The sequence below is a fragment of the Heterodontus francisci genome, chromosome 4, assembly GCF_036365525.1.
Source record: "Heterodontus francisci isolate sHetFra1 chromosome 4, sHetFra1.hap1, whole genome shotgun sequence".
Lineage (NCBI taxonomy): Eukaryota > Metazoa > Chordata > Chondrichthyes > Heterodontiformes > Heterodontidae > Heterodontus > Heterodontus francisci.
The window spans coordinates 54,474,289-54,492,456 of NC_090374.1; the positions used below are offsets into that span (position 1 = coordinate 54,474,289).

At 42.5% G+C, this 18,168-nt stretch overlaps 1 protein-coding gene across 1 annotated transcript in view; it reads right to left on the reverse strand.

Moving 5' to 3' along the window:
* Nucleotides 1-18,168, reverse strand: part of fcho2 (FCH and mu domain containing endocytic adaptor 2) — a 311,078-nt gene that overhangs the window by 193,327 nt on the left and 99,583 nt on the right. Inside the window, exons 3-4 of the mRNA XM_068029556.1 lie at nt 6,848-6,922; nt 6,557-6,698 (exon numbers count right to left, since the gene is read on the reverse strand). Coding sequence (XP_067885657.1) covers nt 6,557-6,698; nt 6,848-6,922 — 217 coding nt within the window. The remainder of the gene's footprint in view (nt 1-6,556; nt 6,699-6,847; nt 6,923-18,168) is intronic.

The following is an 18,168-nucleotide window of genomic DNA, read 5'->3' on the forward strand; positions in this document are numbered from 1 at the left end:
GTCTGGACATAGCAGTGGAAGCCTTACCCATGCGCTTGTTGATTTCTGCATCTAGAGACAGGTTCAATATGTACTGCCACCATCAAAGATCGATGCACATCCACTCCCAAGTCCCTCTGTTCTGCACACTTTTCGGAACTGTGCCATTTAGTCCATATTGCCTCACCCTATCCTTTCTGCCAAAATGCATCACCTCACACTTGTCCGTATTAAATTCCATCTGCCATTTGTCTGCCCAATCTGCTAGCCTATCTACGTCCTATTGCAGGCGGTTCATATCACCCTCACAGTTTGCCACTCCTCCAACTTTGGTGTCATTGGTAAATTTTGAAATTATACTCTGTATTCAGCAAAACAATGAGTGGTGCGAGCACTAAACCTTGGGGAATGCCACTGTCTACAATCCTCCAGTTAGAAAAATAACCATTTACCACAACTTGCTGGTTTCTGTCCTTAAACCATTTTTTTAAATCCAATTGGACAATGACCCTCCTATTCCAAGAGCCTCAATTTTGTCAACCAGCATTTTAGGTGATACTTTATCAAACACTTTCTTAAAATCCATATGGACAACATCTACCGCATTCCCTTCATCAACCTTCTTTGTTACTTCATCAAAAAATTCAAGCATGACCTGTGTTTTACAAATCTGTGCTGGCTATCCTTAATTAACTCAAATCTCTCCAAGTGCCCACTGATTTTTTTCCCTGATTATTGTTTCCAAAACCTAACCCACCACTGATGTTAAACTAACTGCCCTGTAGTTGCTAGAACTGTCCTTACACCCTTTCTTGAATAAGGGTGTCACATTTGCCACTCTCCAATCCTCTTGCACTTCCCCCATATCTGGGGAAGAATGGATTATGGCAAGCCCTTCCGCTACCTCTACCCCCATAACCTTTAGCAACCTGGGTGCAAGCCTTCTGGACCAGGTGATTTATCTACCCCAAGCTTAGCCAGCCTTTTCAGTACCTCATTCCACTCAGTCTTTACCTTATCAATTGCCTCACTCTCTCCGCTTCTACTGATATTTTGACAGACTCCTCTTCCTTAGTAAACACTGATACAAAGTCCTCATTAAGCTTTGGCCTGTACCTCTAAGCATCTATTTCCCTCTTTGTCCCTAATAGGCTCCACTCTACCTCTTACTCCCCGCTTACTATTCATATGCCGGTAGATGATTATTTTTGGGTTCCCTTTTATGTTAACTGCCATTCTATTCTCAGTCTCTCTTTGCCAGTCTTATTTTCCTCTTCACTTCCCCTCTCAACTTATTGTATGTGGCCTGGTTCTCACTTGAAGAATTCACCAGACATGCATCATACACCCTATTTTTTTGTTTCATCACAGTATCTATCTCCCTCGTCATCTAAGGAGCCCTGTTTTTGGTCCCCCTACCTTTTTCCCTTGTTGGAATGTACCTGAAGCATCTCTTCCTTAACAATAATCCATTGTTCATTACAATATTTCCTGTCAGTCTTCGGTTACATTTTAACCTGGCTAGATCCCTTCTCATCACATTGAAATTAGCCCTCTTCCAATCTAGATGTGCTACCTGATATCGTTCCTTGTCTTCCTCATTACGAGTCTAAAACCTTATGATATGGTGATCACTCTTATGCAAGTGCTCCCTCACAGTCACTTGGCCCACCGCATTTCCCAGTACTAGATCCTGCAATGCCTCCTTTCTATAAAAGCAAAATACTGCGGATGCTGGAAATCTGAAATAAAAACAAGAAATGCTGGAACCACTCAGCAGGTCTGGCAGATCTATGGAAAGAGAAGCAGAGTTAACGTTTTGGGTCAGTGACCCTTCTTCGGAACAGTTGCGAAGAAGGGTCAGTGACCCGAAATGTTAACCCTGCTTCTCTTTCCACAGATGCTGCCAGACCTGCTGAGTGGTTCCAGCATTTCTTGTTTTTATGCCTCCTTTCTAGTTGGGCTGAGAACATACTGATCAAGGAAGTTCTCCTCAACACATTTCAGAAATTCCTTCCCTTCCTTTCCCTTTACTCTAACATTATCCCAATCGATATTTGGGTAATTAAAGTACCCCAATATCACCACTCTATAGTTCTTGTACATCTTTGTCATTTCTCTGCAAATTTGCTCCTCTACCTCTCTCTCACTATTTGGAGGTCTGTTGAATACCTCCAGTAGTGTGATCATACCCTTTTTGCTTCTCAACTCTAACCAAATGGATTCTATCCTTGCCCCTTCAAGGACATCCCCTCTTTCCAACACTACAATGTCTTCCCTAATCAGTACTGCCACCCCACCTCCCTTTTTTCCCTTCTCTATCTTTTCTGAACACTTTATAGCCTTGTATATTAATTGTCCAATCCTCATCATTTTTAAGCCACATTTCTATTATTGCGACTACTTTATATTGCCATACAAGTGTTTGTGCTTGTAGCTCACCAACCTTATTCACCACACTTTGTGCGTTTACATACTTGCATTGTAATCGCGTCTTTGAATTCCTCGTAATCCTTCTCAGTCCACTCCTATCTAATATGGAAGTACTCCCTTCCCTAATATTGTCCAACATTCTCCCATTATGTATCTTATTCCTCTTTTCGACCTCTACATCCTGGTGCCCATCCCCTTGCCTATTTAGTTTAAACCCTCCCCACACTAGTGAACCTTCCCACGAGGACATTGGTGCCAGTCCTATTGAGGTGCAACCAGACCCTTTTGAATAGGTGCCTTCTGCCCCGGAACTAGTCCCAATGCCACAAAAACATGAATCCCTCCCTCCTCCACCATGCTTCAAGCCATGCATTGATCCTTCCTATATATATTTCAAAATACTTTAGGATAATATAACGATCAAGGTCAGGAATGTCAAAAAATGAAACATCTTTCCAATTTTGCACAGCATGTCAACATAAAACACTCCTAAAATCATACAATGATACAGCACAGAAGGAGGCCATTTGGCCCATTGTGCCTGTGCTGGCATTTTGAAAGACCTATCCAATAACCTGATATTTCCCCATAGCCATGCAAATTTTTCCTTTTCAAACATATATCCAATTCCCTTTTGAAAGATACTACTGAATCTGCTTCATCCACCCTTTTAGGCAGTGCATTCCAGATCATAACAACTCGCTGTATAAGTTGTTTTCTCCTCATCTTCCTTCTTACTGCAATTATGTAGAGCCTTGCTGAGACTGCATCTGGAGTATTGTGTGCAATTTTAGTCTCCTTACCTAAGGAAAGATAATCTTGCCATAGAGGGAGTGCAACAAAGGTTCACCAAACTAATTCCAGGGATGAAGAGATTGTCCTATGAGGAAAGATTAAATAGACTGGGCCTCTATTCTCTGGAGTTTAGAAGAATGAGAGGTGATCCAATTCAAACAGACAAAATTCTTACAGGGCTCGACAGGGTTGACGCAGGAAGGATGTTTCCCCTGGCTAGGGAGTCCAGTACTAGGGAACACAGTCTCAGAATAAGGGGCAGGCTATTTTGGACTGAGACGAGAAGGAAGTTCTTCACTCAGAAGGTGGTGAATCTTTGGAATTCTCTGCCCCAGAGGGGCTGTGGAGGCTCAGTCATTGAGCATGTTCAAGACTGAGATCGATAGATTTCTAAATATTGAAAATATCAAGGATTGCACAGGGATAGTGCAGGAAAATGGTGTCGAAGTAGAAGATCAGCCATGATCTCATTGAATGGCGGAGAAGGCTTGAAGGGTTCAATGGCCTACTCCTGCTCCTATTTCTTATGTTCTTATGGTTCTTTCGCCTATTACCTTCAATCTGTGTACTCGAATCACATGCCTTCAATTGTCAAGTTCCTAAGCTCCGAAATTCTCTCCCTAAACCTCTCTGCCTGTCTAGGCTCATTAAAACCTAGCTTTTTGACCAAGCTTTTGGTCATCTGCCCTAATATCGCCTTATTGGCTGAGTGTCAAAATTTGCTTGGTAACGTTCCTGTGAACCAGGGAACAAGGGTGTAACTTTTAATTCTCCATTCCTCTGTCACCACCTGAGTCTAAGGAAGACTGGACAATTATGGCCAGGGCCTCCGCAATTTCCATCCTCACTTCCCTCAGTATCCTTGGATGTATCTCATCTGGTCCTGATGATTTATCCACTTTAAGTACAGACAGCTCATCTAATACGTTCTCCTCATCAATTTTAAACCCTTCTAGTGTCTGAATTACCTCCTCTTTCACTATTGCCTGGGTTGTATCTTCTTCCATGGTAAAGACAGATGCAAAGTATTTATTTAATACCTCAGCTATGCCCTCTACCTCCATGCGTAAATCCCCTTTATGGTTCCTAATCAGCCACACTCCTCCTTTTACTATTTATAAGTCTATAGAAAACTTTGTGATTCCCTTTAATGTTAGCCAGTCTCTTTTCATGCTCTCTTTTTGCTTCTTTTATTTGCTTTTTCACTTCCTCTCTGGACCTTCTATATTCAGCCTGGTTCTCACTGCGGCACAGTGGCGCAGTGGTTAGCACCGCAGCCTCACAGCTCCAGCGACCCGGGTTCAATTCTGGGTACTGCCTGTGTGGAGTTTGCAAGTTCTCCCTGTGTCTGCGTGGGTTGCCTCCGGGTGCTCCGGTTTCCTCCCACATGCCAAAGACTTGCAGGTTGATAGGTTAATTGGCCATTATAAATTGCCCCTAGTATAGGTAGGTGGTAGGGAAATACAGGGACAGGCGGGGATGTGGTAGGAATGTGGAGTTAGTAATAGGAGTAGGGTTAGTATAAGTGGGTGGTTGATGGTCGGCACAGACTCGGTGGGCCGAAGGGCCTGTTTCAGTGCTGTATAACTAAACTAAGTATTTTCTACCTGGCATCTGTCATAAGCACACTTTTTCTTCTTCATCTTAATCTCTACCTCTTGTGTCATCCAGGGAGCTCTGGATTTGTTTACCCTAACTTTCCCCTTCGAGGGAACATACCTTGATTGTGCCTGAACTATCTCTTCTTTGAAGGTTGTTCAGCTACCGTTTTTACTGCCAACCTTTGACTCGAATTTATTTGCCCCAGCTCCATTCTTACCCCACTGAAGTTGGCTTTCCCCCAGTTAAATAAGCAAAAAAAAGAAAATCCACAAGAAGCTAGTTTACCCTTTCTAGCCTCACACTTGCTTCACACAAAACAAGCAGTCCCACAAACTTGTTTCAGCTTTTCTAGATTCTTGGAATGGAAGTTTTTATTTAAATTAATTATATCTCTTATATTGGTACCACCTGCAAATTTTGACACCACTTTCTCCTGGCATATTTCCAAATTTTTGGCTTCCATTGCCCTTAGCCATGATCATATTGAATGGCAGAGCAGACTCAAGGGGCCATATGGTCTACCTTTTTTTTTTTAGAGATACAGCACTGAAACAGGCCCTTCGGCCCACCGAGTCTGTGCCGAACATCAACCACCCATTTATACTAATCCTATACTAATCCCATATTCCTACCAAACATCCCCACCTGTCCCTATATTTCCCTACCACCTACCTATACTAGTGACAATTTATAATGGCCAATTTACCTATCAACCTGCAAGTCTTTTGGCTTGTGGGAGGAAACCGGAGCACCCGGAGAAAACCCACGCAGACACAGGGAGAACTTGCAAACTCCACACAGGCAGTACCCGGAATCGAACCCGGGTCCCTGGAGCTGTGAGGCTGCGGTGCTAACCACTGCGCCACTGTGCCGCCCTCTGCTCCTATTTCTTACGTTCTTAAACACAGTGAACAGAATGGCCCCAAAATTGAATGCTGTAGGTTAAACCACTGAGAATCTGCCCTTAACCCTTACTCTGTTTTCTCCTTTGTAACCAATGTTTAATCCAGTTTGCTATCTTCCCACAACTTCATACCCTTTAATCCTCACTGTAATCTCCTGTGTGGTACCTTACCAAAGGTTTTCCTGGTGTCCATCTTTCACCTCCTCAAAGAATTTCATAATGTCTGTCAAGCACAATTGTATCCTTTGCAATCAATGCTGACTATTTATATTTTCTCTATCTCGTTACATGGTCATTTCACCCTTAATTAGAAACTCTAAAAAAATTCCCAACCTCAGATGTTAAACTACCTGGCTTGTAATTACTCAGTTGTTAAATTGAGCTCCCGCCTGCCTGGCTAGTAAATGTTAAATATCTCACTGCTCAAAGAAAAGGAATCTCTTGGTGTTCTATCCAATAATTTTCCCTTAACAAACATAATAAAAAAGAAATGATAAACTAGTCTTTCACTTCACTGCTGTCTGTGGGATACATAGCAAATGCTGCACTTCAAAAGTTATTCAATGTGTGAAGCACTGAGACACTTCAATTACACAACAAGGCACTATTTAAAAATTCTAATTGTTTAAGGTCGGGCAAATGATTTATCCAATCAGATTCCCAGCACATTAAAAGAAAGATCTGTACACACCTAAAATCTGTAAAATATATATAATTATTACTATTCTTTTCAGGTACGCTTCTAACATTTATACTTTTTGGTTGGTGAAGTGCTATTTCCAAAATTTGTATCCAGAAACATTTTGTCAGACTGGATGATAAAGATATCAAATGTTTTCTTACCTTCTTATGTGCCTTGGTCTGTTCGTCTCCATACTTCTGTACTTCTTTAATTAATTCTTGTAGTTTTCGTACTAGATCTAAATGGCTACTGGCTAGTTTCTCTGCTGACAATTTTAAAACATCCCATACTGGTGCAAATGTTCTAAAGGAATACATAATATAAAGAGATAAAACACTATAGCAGTAGCAGACATTAAAATGATATCAAGTAAACCTAAGACATTTTCAAAGTATTCTTAAAATCTAGCTCTCTATATCACCTTATAATTGGAAAATACATCAGAGACTTACCCCAGCTGACTGTAATTGCTTGTTGTTTTGGCTAATTTGGTCATAGACCTTGAATAAGTATCTTCTATTGTTACACTGGGGGGGGAAAAGAAATAAGTTTTCTTGAACTTTGTTTAAAAAGACCATGTCATATTTCACCTTAGTTAATTTCCTGACCATTTTCATGATAGGCTTTCATAACATTTTTCTTCTTTTACTTCAAAGATTGTGTAAATACACCAAATGCAAATCAAAGCAATGCTGGTAGAGAAACAGTACTGAGGGAGTAAAAACAAGAAATGCTGGAAATACTCAGCAGGGCGGGCAGCATCTGTGGAGAGAGAAGCAGAGTTAACATTTCAGATCAGTGACCCTACATCAGGACTGTACTGAGGGACTGCCGCATTGCGGAGGTGCTGTCTTTCGAATAAGACATTAAACTGAGGTCCCCATCTGCCCTCTCAGGTGGACATAAAAGATCCCACAGCACTATTTTGAAGACGAGTAGAGGAATTATCCCTGGTGTCCTGGCCAATATTTATCTCTCAATTGACAACACTAAAGATTATGTGGTCATCATCACATAACTTTTTGTGAGAGCTTGTTTTGCACAAATTGGCTGCCACGTTTCCTACATTACAACAGTGACAACACTTCAAAAATACTTCACTAGCTGTAAAGCCCTTTGAGATGTCTGGTGGTTAAAAAAGTGCTATATAAATGCAAATTTTTTACTTTCCCATCATCTTAATAAATGAGCTAGAATTAGGAGTCACAGCACTTTTAGAATATGTCACCTTCATTAGCTGTGGAAACAATAATACAGAAAATGAGTGGTCCATCAATGGAACAGGCTCCATAAGGAGTTTTGGAATTAGATGTTATTGATTTATTCAAATGCAAGTTGGATAGATTTTTTCCAGAGATTAACAATTTTGGGATACAACATAGGAGTAATTTGAGACATAACATGTGGTGAGTGGGGGAGGGGCGGGGGGGACAGGTGACCTTGGATTTATGGTTTGCAAAACTCTCCACCATTGCAGTTTTTCACGCATCATGTCTGGGTCTGTTGTCGGCAAAACGATAAGCGATTGATTATGATTAATCAACAACACCATAAACATCCTATCATGCATCTGTCGGGATGGTAGAAGACAAACTAGGTGAACCTTGGTCTTTTCTCATTAAGCAATTCCTATGTTCCTATGCTTCAGATCAAATTGAACGTTGAGGTTACAAACAGTCTTCTTCAAGGTAAGGAAGTGGCCTGACAGGGTGATGAAATTTCTGACAAGTGTACGGAGTTTGTTCTGGGGTCAAAGATGACAACTTTCATCCTCCCGGTGTTTAGCAATATATGTCCAAGTCATGATGTTGTGTGACTTGGAGGACAACTTAGAGGTGATAGTGTGCCTATGCTCCTGCTGCCCTTGTTCTTCTAGGTGATCGAGGCTGGGGATTTGGGAGATGCTGTCAAAGAAGCTATGGTGCAGTGTATCCTGCAGATGGTGTACTGGTGGTACGAGGATTGGATGTTTAAGGTACAAGATGTTTTATATATTGTAGATAGATATAAAGATATCTTTCCTTTGGCCTCCTTATCTCGAGAGACAATGAGTAAGCGCCTGGAGGTGGTCAGTGGTGTGTGGAGCGGCGTCTGGAGTGGCTATAAAGGCCAATTCTAGAGTGACAGGCTCTTCCACAGGTGCTACAGAAAAATGTGTTTGTCGGGGCTGTTACACAGTTGGCTCTCCCCTTGCGCTTTTGTCTTTTTTCCTGCCAACTGCTAAGTCTCTTTGACTCGCCACACTTTAGCCCCGCCTTTATGGCTGCCCGCCAGCTCTGGCTAACGCTGGCAACCGACTCCCACGACTTGTGATCAATGTCACAGGACTTCATGTCACGTTTGCAGACGTCTTTAAAGCGGAGACATGGACGGCCGGTGGGTCTGATACCAGTGGCGAGCTCGCTGTACAATGTGTCTTTGGGGATTCTGCCATCTTCCATACGGCTCACATGGCCAAGCCATCTCAAGCGCCGCTGACTCAGTAGTGTGTATAAGCTGGGGATGTTGGCCGCCTCGAGGACTTCAGTGTTGGAGATACGGTCCTGCCACCTGATGCCAAATATTCTCCGGAGGCAGCGAAGATGGAATGAATTGAGACGTCGCTCTTGGCTGACGTACGTTGTCCAGGCCTCGCTGTCATAGAGAAAGGTACTGAGGACACAGGCTTGATACACTCGGACTTTTGTGTTCAGTGTCAGTGCGCCATTTTCCCACACTCTCTTGGCCAGTCTGGACATAGCAGTGGAAGCCTTTCCCATGCGCTTGTTGATTTCTGCATCTAGAGACAGGTTACTGGTGATAGTTGAGCCTAGGTAGGTGAACTCTTGAACCACTTCCAGAGCGTGGTCGCCAATATTGATGGATGGAGCATTTCTGACGTCCTGCCCCATGATGTTCGTTTTCTTGAGGCTGATGGTTAGGCCAAATTGGTTAGATAAAGAATCTATATAACCTTCGGGTTCTTTGAGGGAGTTACATGTGCTGTGGATAAAGGGGAACCAGTAGATGTATTGTACTTAGATTTCCAGAAGGCATTTAATAAGGTGCCACATCAAAGGTTATTGCAGAAAATAAAAGCTCATGGTGTAAGGGGTAACATATTGGCATGGATAGAAGATTGGCTAGCTAACAGGAAACAGAGAGTAGGCATAAATGGGTCATTTTCTGGTTGGCAAGATATAATGAGTGGTGTGCCACAGGGATCAGTGCTGGGGCCCCAACTTTTTACAATTTATATAAATGACTTAGATGAAGGGACCCATGGTATGGTTGCTAAATTTGCTGAGGACACAAAGATAGGTGGGAAAGTAACTTGTGAAGAGGACATAAGGGAGCTACAAAGGGATATAGATAGGTTAAGTGAGTGGGCAAAGACCTGACAAATGGAGTATAATGTCGGAAAGTGGGAAATTGTCCACTTTGGCAGGAAGAATAACAAAGAAGCATATTATCTAAATGGGGAGAGATAGCAGAGCTCTGAGATGCAGAGGGATCTGGGTGTCCTAGTGCATGAATCGCACATAATTAGGAAAGCTAATAGAATGTTATTGTTTATCGTGAGGGGAATTGCAAACAAAAGTAGGGAGGTTATGCTTCAGCTATACAGGGCATTGGTGAGACCACATCTGGAGTACTGTGTACAGTACTGGTCTCCTTATTTAAGGAAGGATGTAAATGTGTTGGAGGCTGTACAGAGAAGATTTACCAGACTAATACCTGGAATGGGCGGGCTGTCTTACAAGGAAAGATTGGACAGGCTAGGCTTGTATCTTATGGAATTTAAAAGAGTAAGAGGCGATTTGATTGAAACAAAAAAAGATCCTGAGGGGTCTTGACAGGGTGGATGTGGAAAGGACGTTTCCCCTTGTGGGAGAATCTAGAACCAAGGGTTACTGTTTAAAAATAAGGGGTCACCCATTTAAGACAGAGATGAAGAGAAATTTTTTCTCTCAGAGGGTCGTGAGTCTTTGGAATTCTCTTCCTCAAAAGGCGTCAAAGTTCGTCTTTGAATATTTTTAAGGCTGAGGTAAATAGATTCTTGATAATCAAGGGGGTGGAAGGTTATCAGGGGTAGGTGGAAATGTGGGGTAATCAGTTCAGCCATGAAGTTACTGAATGGTGGAGCAGGCTCAAAGGGCCGACTGGCCTACTCCTGATCCTAATTCGCATATTCGGTTGTAAGCTTTCCAAATCAAAGAAAGCAGCAGCCGAACTGAATCCATCTAGTAACCCCTGAATGAGGCGAACCATACCAGGTATCTTTAGATAACAAATTAACTGTTTATTAAAAAAAACTAAAATCTTAAACCTACCAAGATAAACCAATATCTAAAGACCTTATAATTTCTTAATTTAAAAAAAAACTAACTCCTGCATTCGCATACATATACTTAAGCTAACAGTAGTTTGGTTTTTAAATTAGCTGCCTGAAAAAATAATAACTTTTTGCAGATTACACTTCCAACGAACTGTCTTCTGATTCAACAGTCAAAGTTCACTTGCAGTATTCCAAGGTCCGTGAATCCAAAGATCTTTCCAGAGACAGGAATTCAGCAGTTCAGTTCAGCAGTTCTAGCATTAAACTCTTCCTTTTCAAGTGATGAACACAGCAGATCAATAATAATATTTTTTAAGAGATTAATCTGGCTTGACTTTTCAGAATTTTGAGACAGAAGGTAGACAAATTGACGTAGAGAGAGCTCTCCTATTTCCTTCACGTGCTAGAACAGCCTGTGTCTGCCTCTCTGCAAAGTCAGTTTTTGCCAGCCCGTTTCAAAGTCAAACCTGATATATTGCGGGCTGAATTTTAATTGCGCGCCGTGTCCCTCGGCGGCTCGCTTTCAACTCGGCGGCCCTTCTAATGCAGAAGGGCCACCGAGGAGCCCCAGCGACAATTCGTGCAGGGGTTCATTTAAATAGTGGGGGCGGAGTGACCACCCCCGATGATTTAAAAGGGGCAGCCACCGCATCCCTGGCAACGGTGTTAGCACCATTTCTAAAGGTCTTTAAGCCCTGAGTAGAAATTTTAATTTTTAAAGGGACCAGGAATTCAATTTTTAATAAAAACAGTAAACAGTAAAACATAAAAGCTCCACTTTCAGACCCCACCCAATAATCACACAATAGATTTATTCCCCTCCCCCCCCTCAAAAAACATTCTTGACAGTCCTGAACTTTAAACTCTTTGGACTCTTTGCCCTTCAACCGCTTCCCACCATCCCCACAGCCAATAAAAAATGTATTCCCAAATCCTCCACTCCTCTCGCCCTGGAAATTTCATTCCTCCCCCCTCCCCCCCAGGATCTCACCTTGGAACTCCGTATGGAGTTTCGAAAAGACGCGAGCTGATTTCGGAGTTGGTAACATCGGCGTGGGACGTCCGCTGCCTGCAGCTAAGTTTATTAGCATCTAATTCAGGTTCATTTGAATATTTAGATGAAGGGCCCGCCGCCAGGCAGCCGCCGTACCGTGGCCCCCTTCTCGACATCGCGGGTCGAGGCGGGCCTCTCCCCGCAACATTTTACTAGCCCCCCGTGCCGTGACATCGAGGGACTGGTAAAATTCAGCACTGTCTGTCTGTTCTCCCTCTCTTTATGGTGGTTGTCGGGCAACGAGAAAGCACTTTCACTTAGTCTCTGGAGCTTGCTGCCTTAAAGAAGTACTGATCTTTTACAGCCTTAAAGGCACACTGCAATATTTCCCGAGGAGAAAAAAAGCACAAGATCGTGACAAAAGGGACGTAGAGGCATTTTTCATTTCTTTTGAAAACAGAGCTAAACAAATGAAAAGGCCAAAGGAAAACTGTGCAAAGCAGGTTGATGGGCAGAGCTCATGAGGTTTATGCCATTCTTTCTGAAGCGCCTTCTGCAGATTATGAGATGGCGTATGAGTTAGTCCCTGAAGCTTACCGACAGACGTTTCGGAGCCTCCTGAGATTGGCTGGGCAGACTTATATAGAATTTGAGAGAGTAAAGCAAATTAATTTTGATCATTGGATATGGGCACTAAGGATGGAAGCCATGTATAAGAACCTTAGAGAACTGATTCTCTTGGAAGAATTTAAAAATTCACTCCATTCAGTAGTAAGAACTCATGTAGAGAACCAAAAGGTTTCAAGGGCCAGACAAACAGTGGAAATTGCTGATAATTTTGAGCTTGAGTATAAGCCCAAACCCTTTGTCCGTCACTCCCTCAAACCAGAGAAGGGTAGAAGGTGGGAGAGCGAGAGGAAGACAAGTAGCCGGGGACAAGAAGGGACAGCTGGGAACGCCCCAGGATCCCCTCCTCAGGCCAGAAAGGAAGGGGTCGAGGGTGGAAGTGACATCCGCAAGCAGAAGGGTTCTTTCTCATTGTCACAAGCTGGGACATCTTCGTTCAGAATGCTGGAAGTTGCGAGGTAAACCCATGGGACTTGTTGGGGTACACAAAGTTAATGCAGAGAAAGGGGCTCTGAGTACAGCAGATCAGGCTGTAGCTTTGATGCAGCTGTAAAATCAAATACAAAAACCAATGTGAATGTTGAGAATTAGATACCTGAAAGTTATAGGAACTTCTTGTCAAAAGGAAAAGTAACTTCATATCCCTCAAGTGAGGCAGGCAAACCTTTAGTTATACTTAGGGATGCAGAAGCAACCCAAACTCTTTTGCTGGGGAAAGCAAACATTTCCACCAGAAAGTGCACTGAATGCTAAAGTTTTAGTGACTGGTATTGGCAGGGATATATACCTGTACCTTTGTATCGAGTGCACCTAGAGTGTGACCTAATGTCAGGAATGGTAACTGTAGGAGTTGTCCACAGTTTGCCATTAGATGAACTGACTTACTCCTAGGGAATGATTTGGCCGGAACAAAAGTATTGGTTTCTTTGTGCCTACGGGAAAAACTAAGTGAAGTTAAGGAAACAGAACAATTACAGGAAAAGGTTCCGGGAATATTACCTTCGTGTGTAGTGACCCGAGCAATGCTAAACAAGTTCCATTGTTGGAGGCAAATTTGGCACCACAGACTGATAGCCAAATATCTGAAACTTTCTTTGGGGATTTAGATAATCCAAATGAGATGTTTAACAAATCTTCTCTGATCAGAGCACAAGAAGCTGATCCAGAGTTAAATGAAGTGGCACAATCAGCTTTGACAAAAGCGGAGGCAAAATGAGTTCCAGAAGGCTATGATGTTAAAGATGGAGTTCTGGTGAGGAAATGGAGACTGCCTCACAGACCTGCAGATGAAGAATGGACAGTTGTTCGACAGGTAGTGGTATCACCTAAGTATCGCCGGGAATTATTAAGGTTAGCGCATGAAATTCCTATAGCAGGACATATGGGGATCCAGAAGACCAAACCATGTTGAACTCAACATTATTACTGGCCAGGTCTTACCAAGGACATGGTGCAGTTTTGTAAAACATACCATACTGCCAGATTGTGGGAAAACCGCAACCTGCCTAAAACCAGCACCTCTAATTCCCATACCAGTTATTGGAGAACCATTTAGCAGGGTATTGGTAGACTGTGTAGGATCCATGCCGAAAACAAAAGCAGGACACCAATATATACTCATTATCATGGATATAGCCACTCAATTCCTAGAGGCCATTCCCTTGAGGACAATTACTGCTAAGGTAGTAGTTCAGAAGTTAACCCAATTCTTTATGAGATATGGATTACCAACTGAAGTTCAATCGGATCAAGGCTCCAACTTTATGCCTAAGATATTTCAAGAAGTTATGGGTAATCTAGGTATCAAATAGTTAAAAGTCTTCAGCATATCATCCACAGGGAGCTTTAGAAAGGTACCATCAAACTCTCGAAACAATGATCAGGCCATACTCTCATGAATAGCCCCATGATTGGGATAAGGGGCTAGACTTTTATTTGCCATTAGAGATTCACTGAATGAGTCTACAGATTTTAGTCCTTTTGAATTAGTTTACAGACATGAGATAAGAAGTCCTCTGAAACTAATCAAAGAAAGGGATGAATCTTCTGTATTGACAATGTATCCATGTTCCAGGAAAGGCTCACGAAAGCCTGCAATGTGGCTGAAGAACACCTTAAAGCATCCCAAACCACTATGAAAAAATGGGCAGACAAGCATGCTAAGACCCAAACATTTCAACCAGGGGATGAAGTGTTAGTATTATTACCTTCACAGGGTGAACCATTAAAAACATGGTTCAGTGATCTGTATAATGTGGTCAAAAGAATTGGTACAGTAAGTTTTCTGACTGACACCCCAGATCACAGGAAAAAGAGTCGACTGTGTCATATCAATATGTTAAAGGAATATTATCACAGGGAGGAGGATAAGCAAGTACAGATATGTCAGGTAATAAGGATAATTAATAATGAAAGGGACAGTGAGAAGGCGGCCTAGACCATTCTCAAATTGAACCTCCTACTATCCGGTTAGCTAATACGGAATTGCTAGGAAGATTGGACACCATGCTTTCGTATTTAGATGCAGAACAATGAGAAGACCTAACAAGGCTACTCACTGCATTTAAGAGTCTGTAGGGATAAGCCAGGATGTACAACCTTAGCCACACATGATGTGTATGTAGGGGAATCTGAGCTCACCACTAGCATTAGCGCCTAAACCTGATGGGTCAACCAGACTTTGCATAGACTACAGAAAAGTTAAAGCAGTAACAAAGGCAGACTCCTACCCAATTCCTTGCTTGAAAGATTGTATTGACAAAGATAGATTTATTAAAGGGGTACTGGCAAGTTCCTTTAACACCCTAAGCGAAAGAAATATCAGCTGTCGTCACACTGGACGGGTTTTTCCAGTGTCAAGTGATACCATACAGGTTAGTGGGCATTCAAGAAACTTCTCAGAGACTAGTGAACCTAGTAGTAGCCAGTGTTCCTAACTGTGCAGTTTACCTTGCAGAGGTGCTGGTCTATAGTGACACTTGGAAGGAACACATGAAATAACTGGAAGGCTATGTTTGGAAGGTTGCAATTGGCTCATTTGAATAACCTTTGTGGAAAAGGTTAAAACCCAGAATGTCCGAATATTCCAATGGAGTTTACTGTTGCAGCCTTATCACTTAAAATTTGTCCATATTCCGGGAAAAAATGTTAGTGCAGACGCTTTGCCACAAATTTAACTTTGTTGAGTTATATGAGTAAAGATGGTACAAAGCAAAATTGTGTTATCTACAAGTTGCGTGAATGGGGCATGAGTGTGAGAATGTGTTTAAAACTCTGTTTTCATTACATTGTAATGAAACTCATTCAAAAATGACGTTTCATTTCACCAAGGGTGGAAGTGTTAGGAGGATTTCGAATTTTAGTCTTAAAACTTGGGATTCTATATTTTTAAAAACTGATAAGTATTTCAGTGGACCTTGAAACATCTGGAGATGGCCCAATCTTATTGATGTTTTGAAAGGAGGTTGAACTTTTTGAACTTAAAAGCCAGCAGGTTTGGATAAAAGCAGGCAATTGGAATTTGCTTTTGACGTGCCTGGAGAGCAGAAGAAAAACCAGAAAGGTATTACCTCTCTGTAAAGAACCCTTGCTCTTGAAAAGTAAAAGCTTGTATGAAGTGGTACTGTTGCCTCCTACATTTTCAAAGAACCCCTGAATTTGCAGAAATCTTGCATCTGTAAAAGAGGACTTTTGCATCGAATGAGAGAACTGACACCTGTTGCTACACCCTTGATGGAAGACCCATGTGAAGCCTTCTACCGTTGAAGTTCTTTGAACGCCTACCCATTCACAGACTGTTCATCAACCTCACCTGGAAAGACTTCGAGTGGCGTCCATCTATTGAGTTTTTTGAGGAAGTAACAAGAAGGATTAATGAGGGTAGTGCAGTGGCTGTGGTCTACATGGATCTTAGTAAAGCATGTAACAAGGTCCCACATGACAGACTGGTCAGTAAAATGAAAGCCCATGGAATACAGGGGAATGTGGCAGGTTGGATCCAGAATTGGCTCAGCGACAGGAAACAAAGGGTGGTAGTCGACAGATGTTTTTGCGAATGGAAATTGGTTTCCAGTGGCATTCCACAGGGCTCAGTGTTGGGTCCCTTGCAGTTTGTGGTATAAATTAATGATTTGGACTTAAATGTGGGGGCACGATTGGGAAATTTGCTAATGACACAAAAATTGGCCGTGTAGTTGACAGTGAAGCGGGTAGCCGTGGACTCCAGAAAGATATCAATGGTTTGGTTGAGTGGGCAGAAAAGTGGCAAATGGAATTCAATCCAGATAAGTGTGAGGTAATGCATTTGGGGAGGGCAAATAAAGTGAGGGAATACACAATAAAGAGGAGGATATTGAGTGGGGTAGAAGAAGTGAGAGACCTTGGAGTGCATGCCCACAGGTCCCTGAAAGTGGCAGGACAGGTAGATAGAGTGGTGAAGAAGGCAAATGGAATGCTTTCCTTTATTGGCCGAGGTATAGAATTCAAAAGCAAGGATGTAATGCTGGAACTGTATAAAACGTTGGTTAGGCCACAGTTGGAGTATTGCGTACAGTTCTGGTCTGGAGAGAGTGCAGAGGAGATTTACAAGAATGTTGCCAGGGCTCGAAAGTTGCAGCTATGAGGAAAGATTGGATAGGCTAGGGTTGTTTTCGTTGGAAAAGAGGAGCCTGAGGGGTGACTTAATTGAGGTGTGCAAAATTATGAGGGGCCTAGATAGAGTAGATAGGAAGGACCTGTTTCCCCTAGCAGAGAGGTCAATTACCAGGGGTCACAGTTGATTGGTAGAAGGATTAGAGGGAACATGAAGAAGAACTTTTTCACCCAGAGGGTGGTGGGTGTCTGGAATTCACTGCCAGGAATGGTGATGGATGCAGAAACCCACAATTCTTTTAAAAGGTACCTACCTGGACATGTACCTGAAGTGCTGTAACTAGCAAGGCTATGGACCAGGTGGTGGAAGGTGGGATTAGACTGGGTGGCTAGTTTGTTCGGCTGACGCAGACACAACGGGCTGAATGGCCTCCTTCTGTGCAGTAATTTTTCTATGGTTCTATTTGACTTTGGGACACCTCGCCAAACTGAAGAACTTCCTTCCAGATCATTGGTAGTCTAAGTTTTTTTATTCCTATAGAACAGCTGTAAACCAAAATCCCTTTTTGTCCCAGTTAACCGGTTTGTGTATATATGTGCGTGCGCATGAGGGCTAGGGAAAAGTAAGGAGCTTTAATATCTCAATTTGTATATAGATTTACATCATTATTGGTTAAGACTTGGTTTTGTAGTGAACGTTTAATTTTTTTGTTTATTAAAGAAACCTGGTTGGTGTGCTTTATTCTGGGGCGGCACAGTGGCGCAGTGGTTAACACCGCAGCCTCACAGCTCCAGCGACCCGGGTTCAATTCTGGGTACTGCCTGTGTGGAGTTTGCAGGTTCTCCCTGTGTCTGCGTGGGTTTTCGCCGGGTGCTCCGGTTTCCTCCCACAGCCAAAGACTGCAGGTTGATAGGTAAATTGGCCATTATAAATTGCCCCTAGTGTAGGTAGGTGGTAGGGGAATTATAGGGACAGGTGGGGAGGGAATATCTGTAGTATTTCACTTTTGTATTAAGGTTCAGGCTCCGCAGGATTGTAATCAAGATTGGCAGGTAAACAATAAATAAGCAGCGGGAGGCCTTCGAAGAGGAGATTGTTTGATTACAGACTAGACACATTCTCACAAAGGGGATCTCCCTAGATAAATAAACATATGGTCCCAGAATCCTCTGCAGCAAGGTATCTTATGGTGTTCCTTGTTAGTTAAATGTGTTCAAACAAGTCTAGATTTTAAACAAGTTTT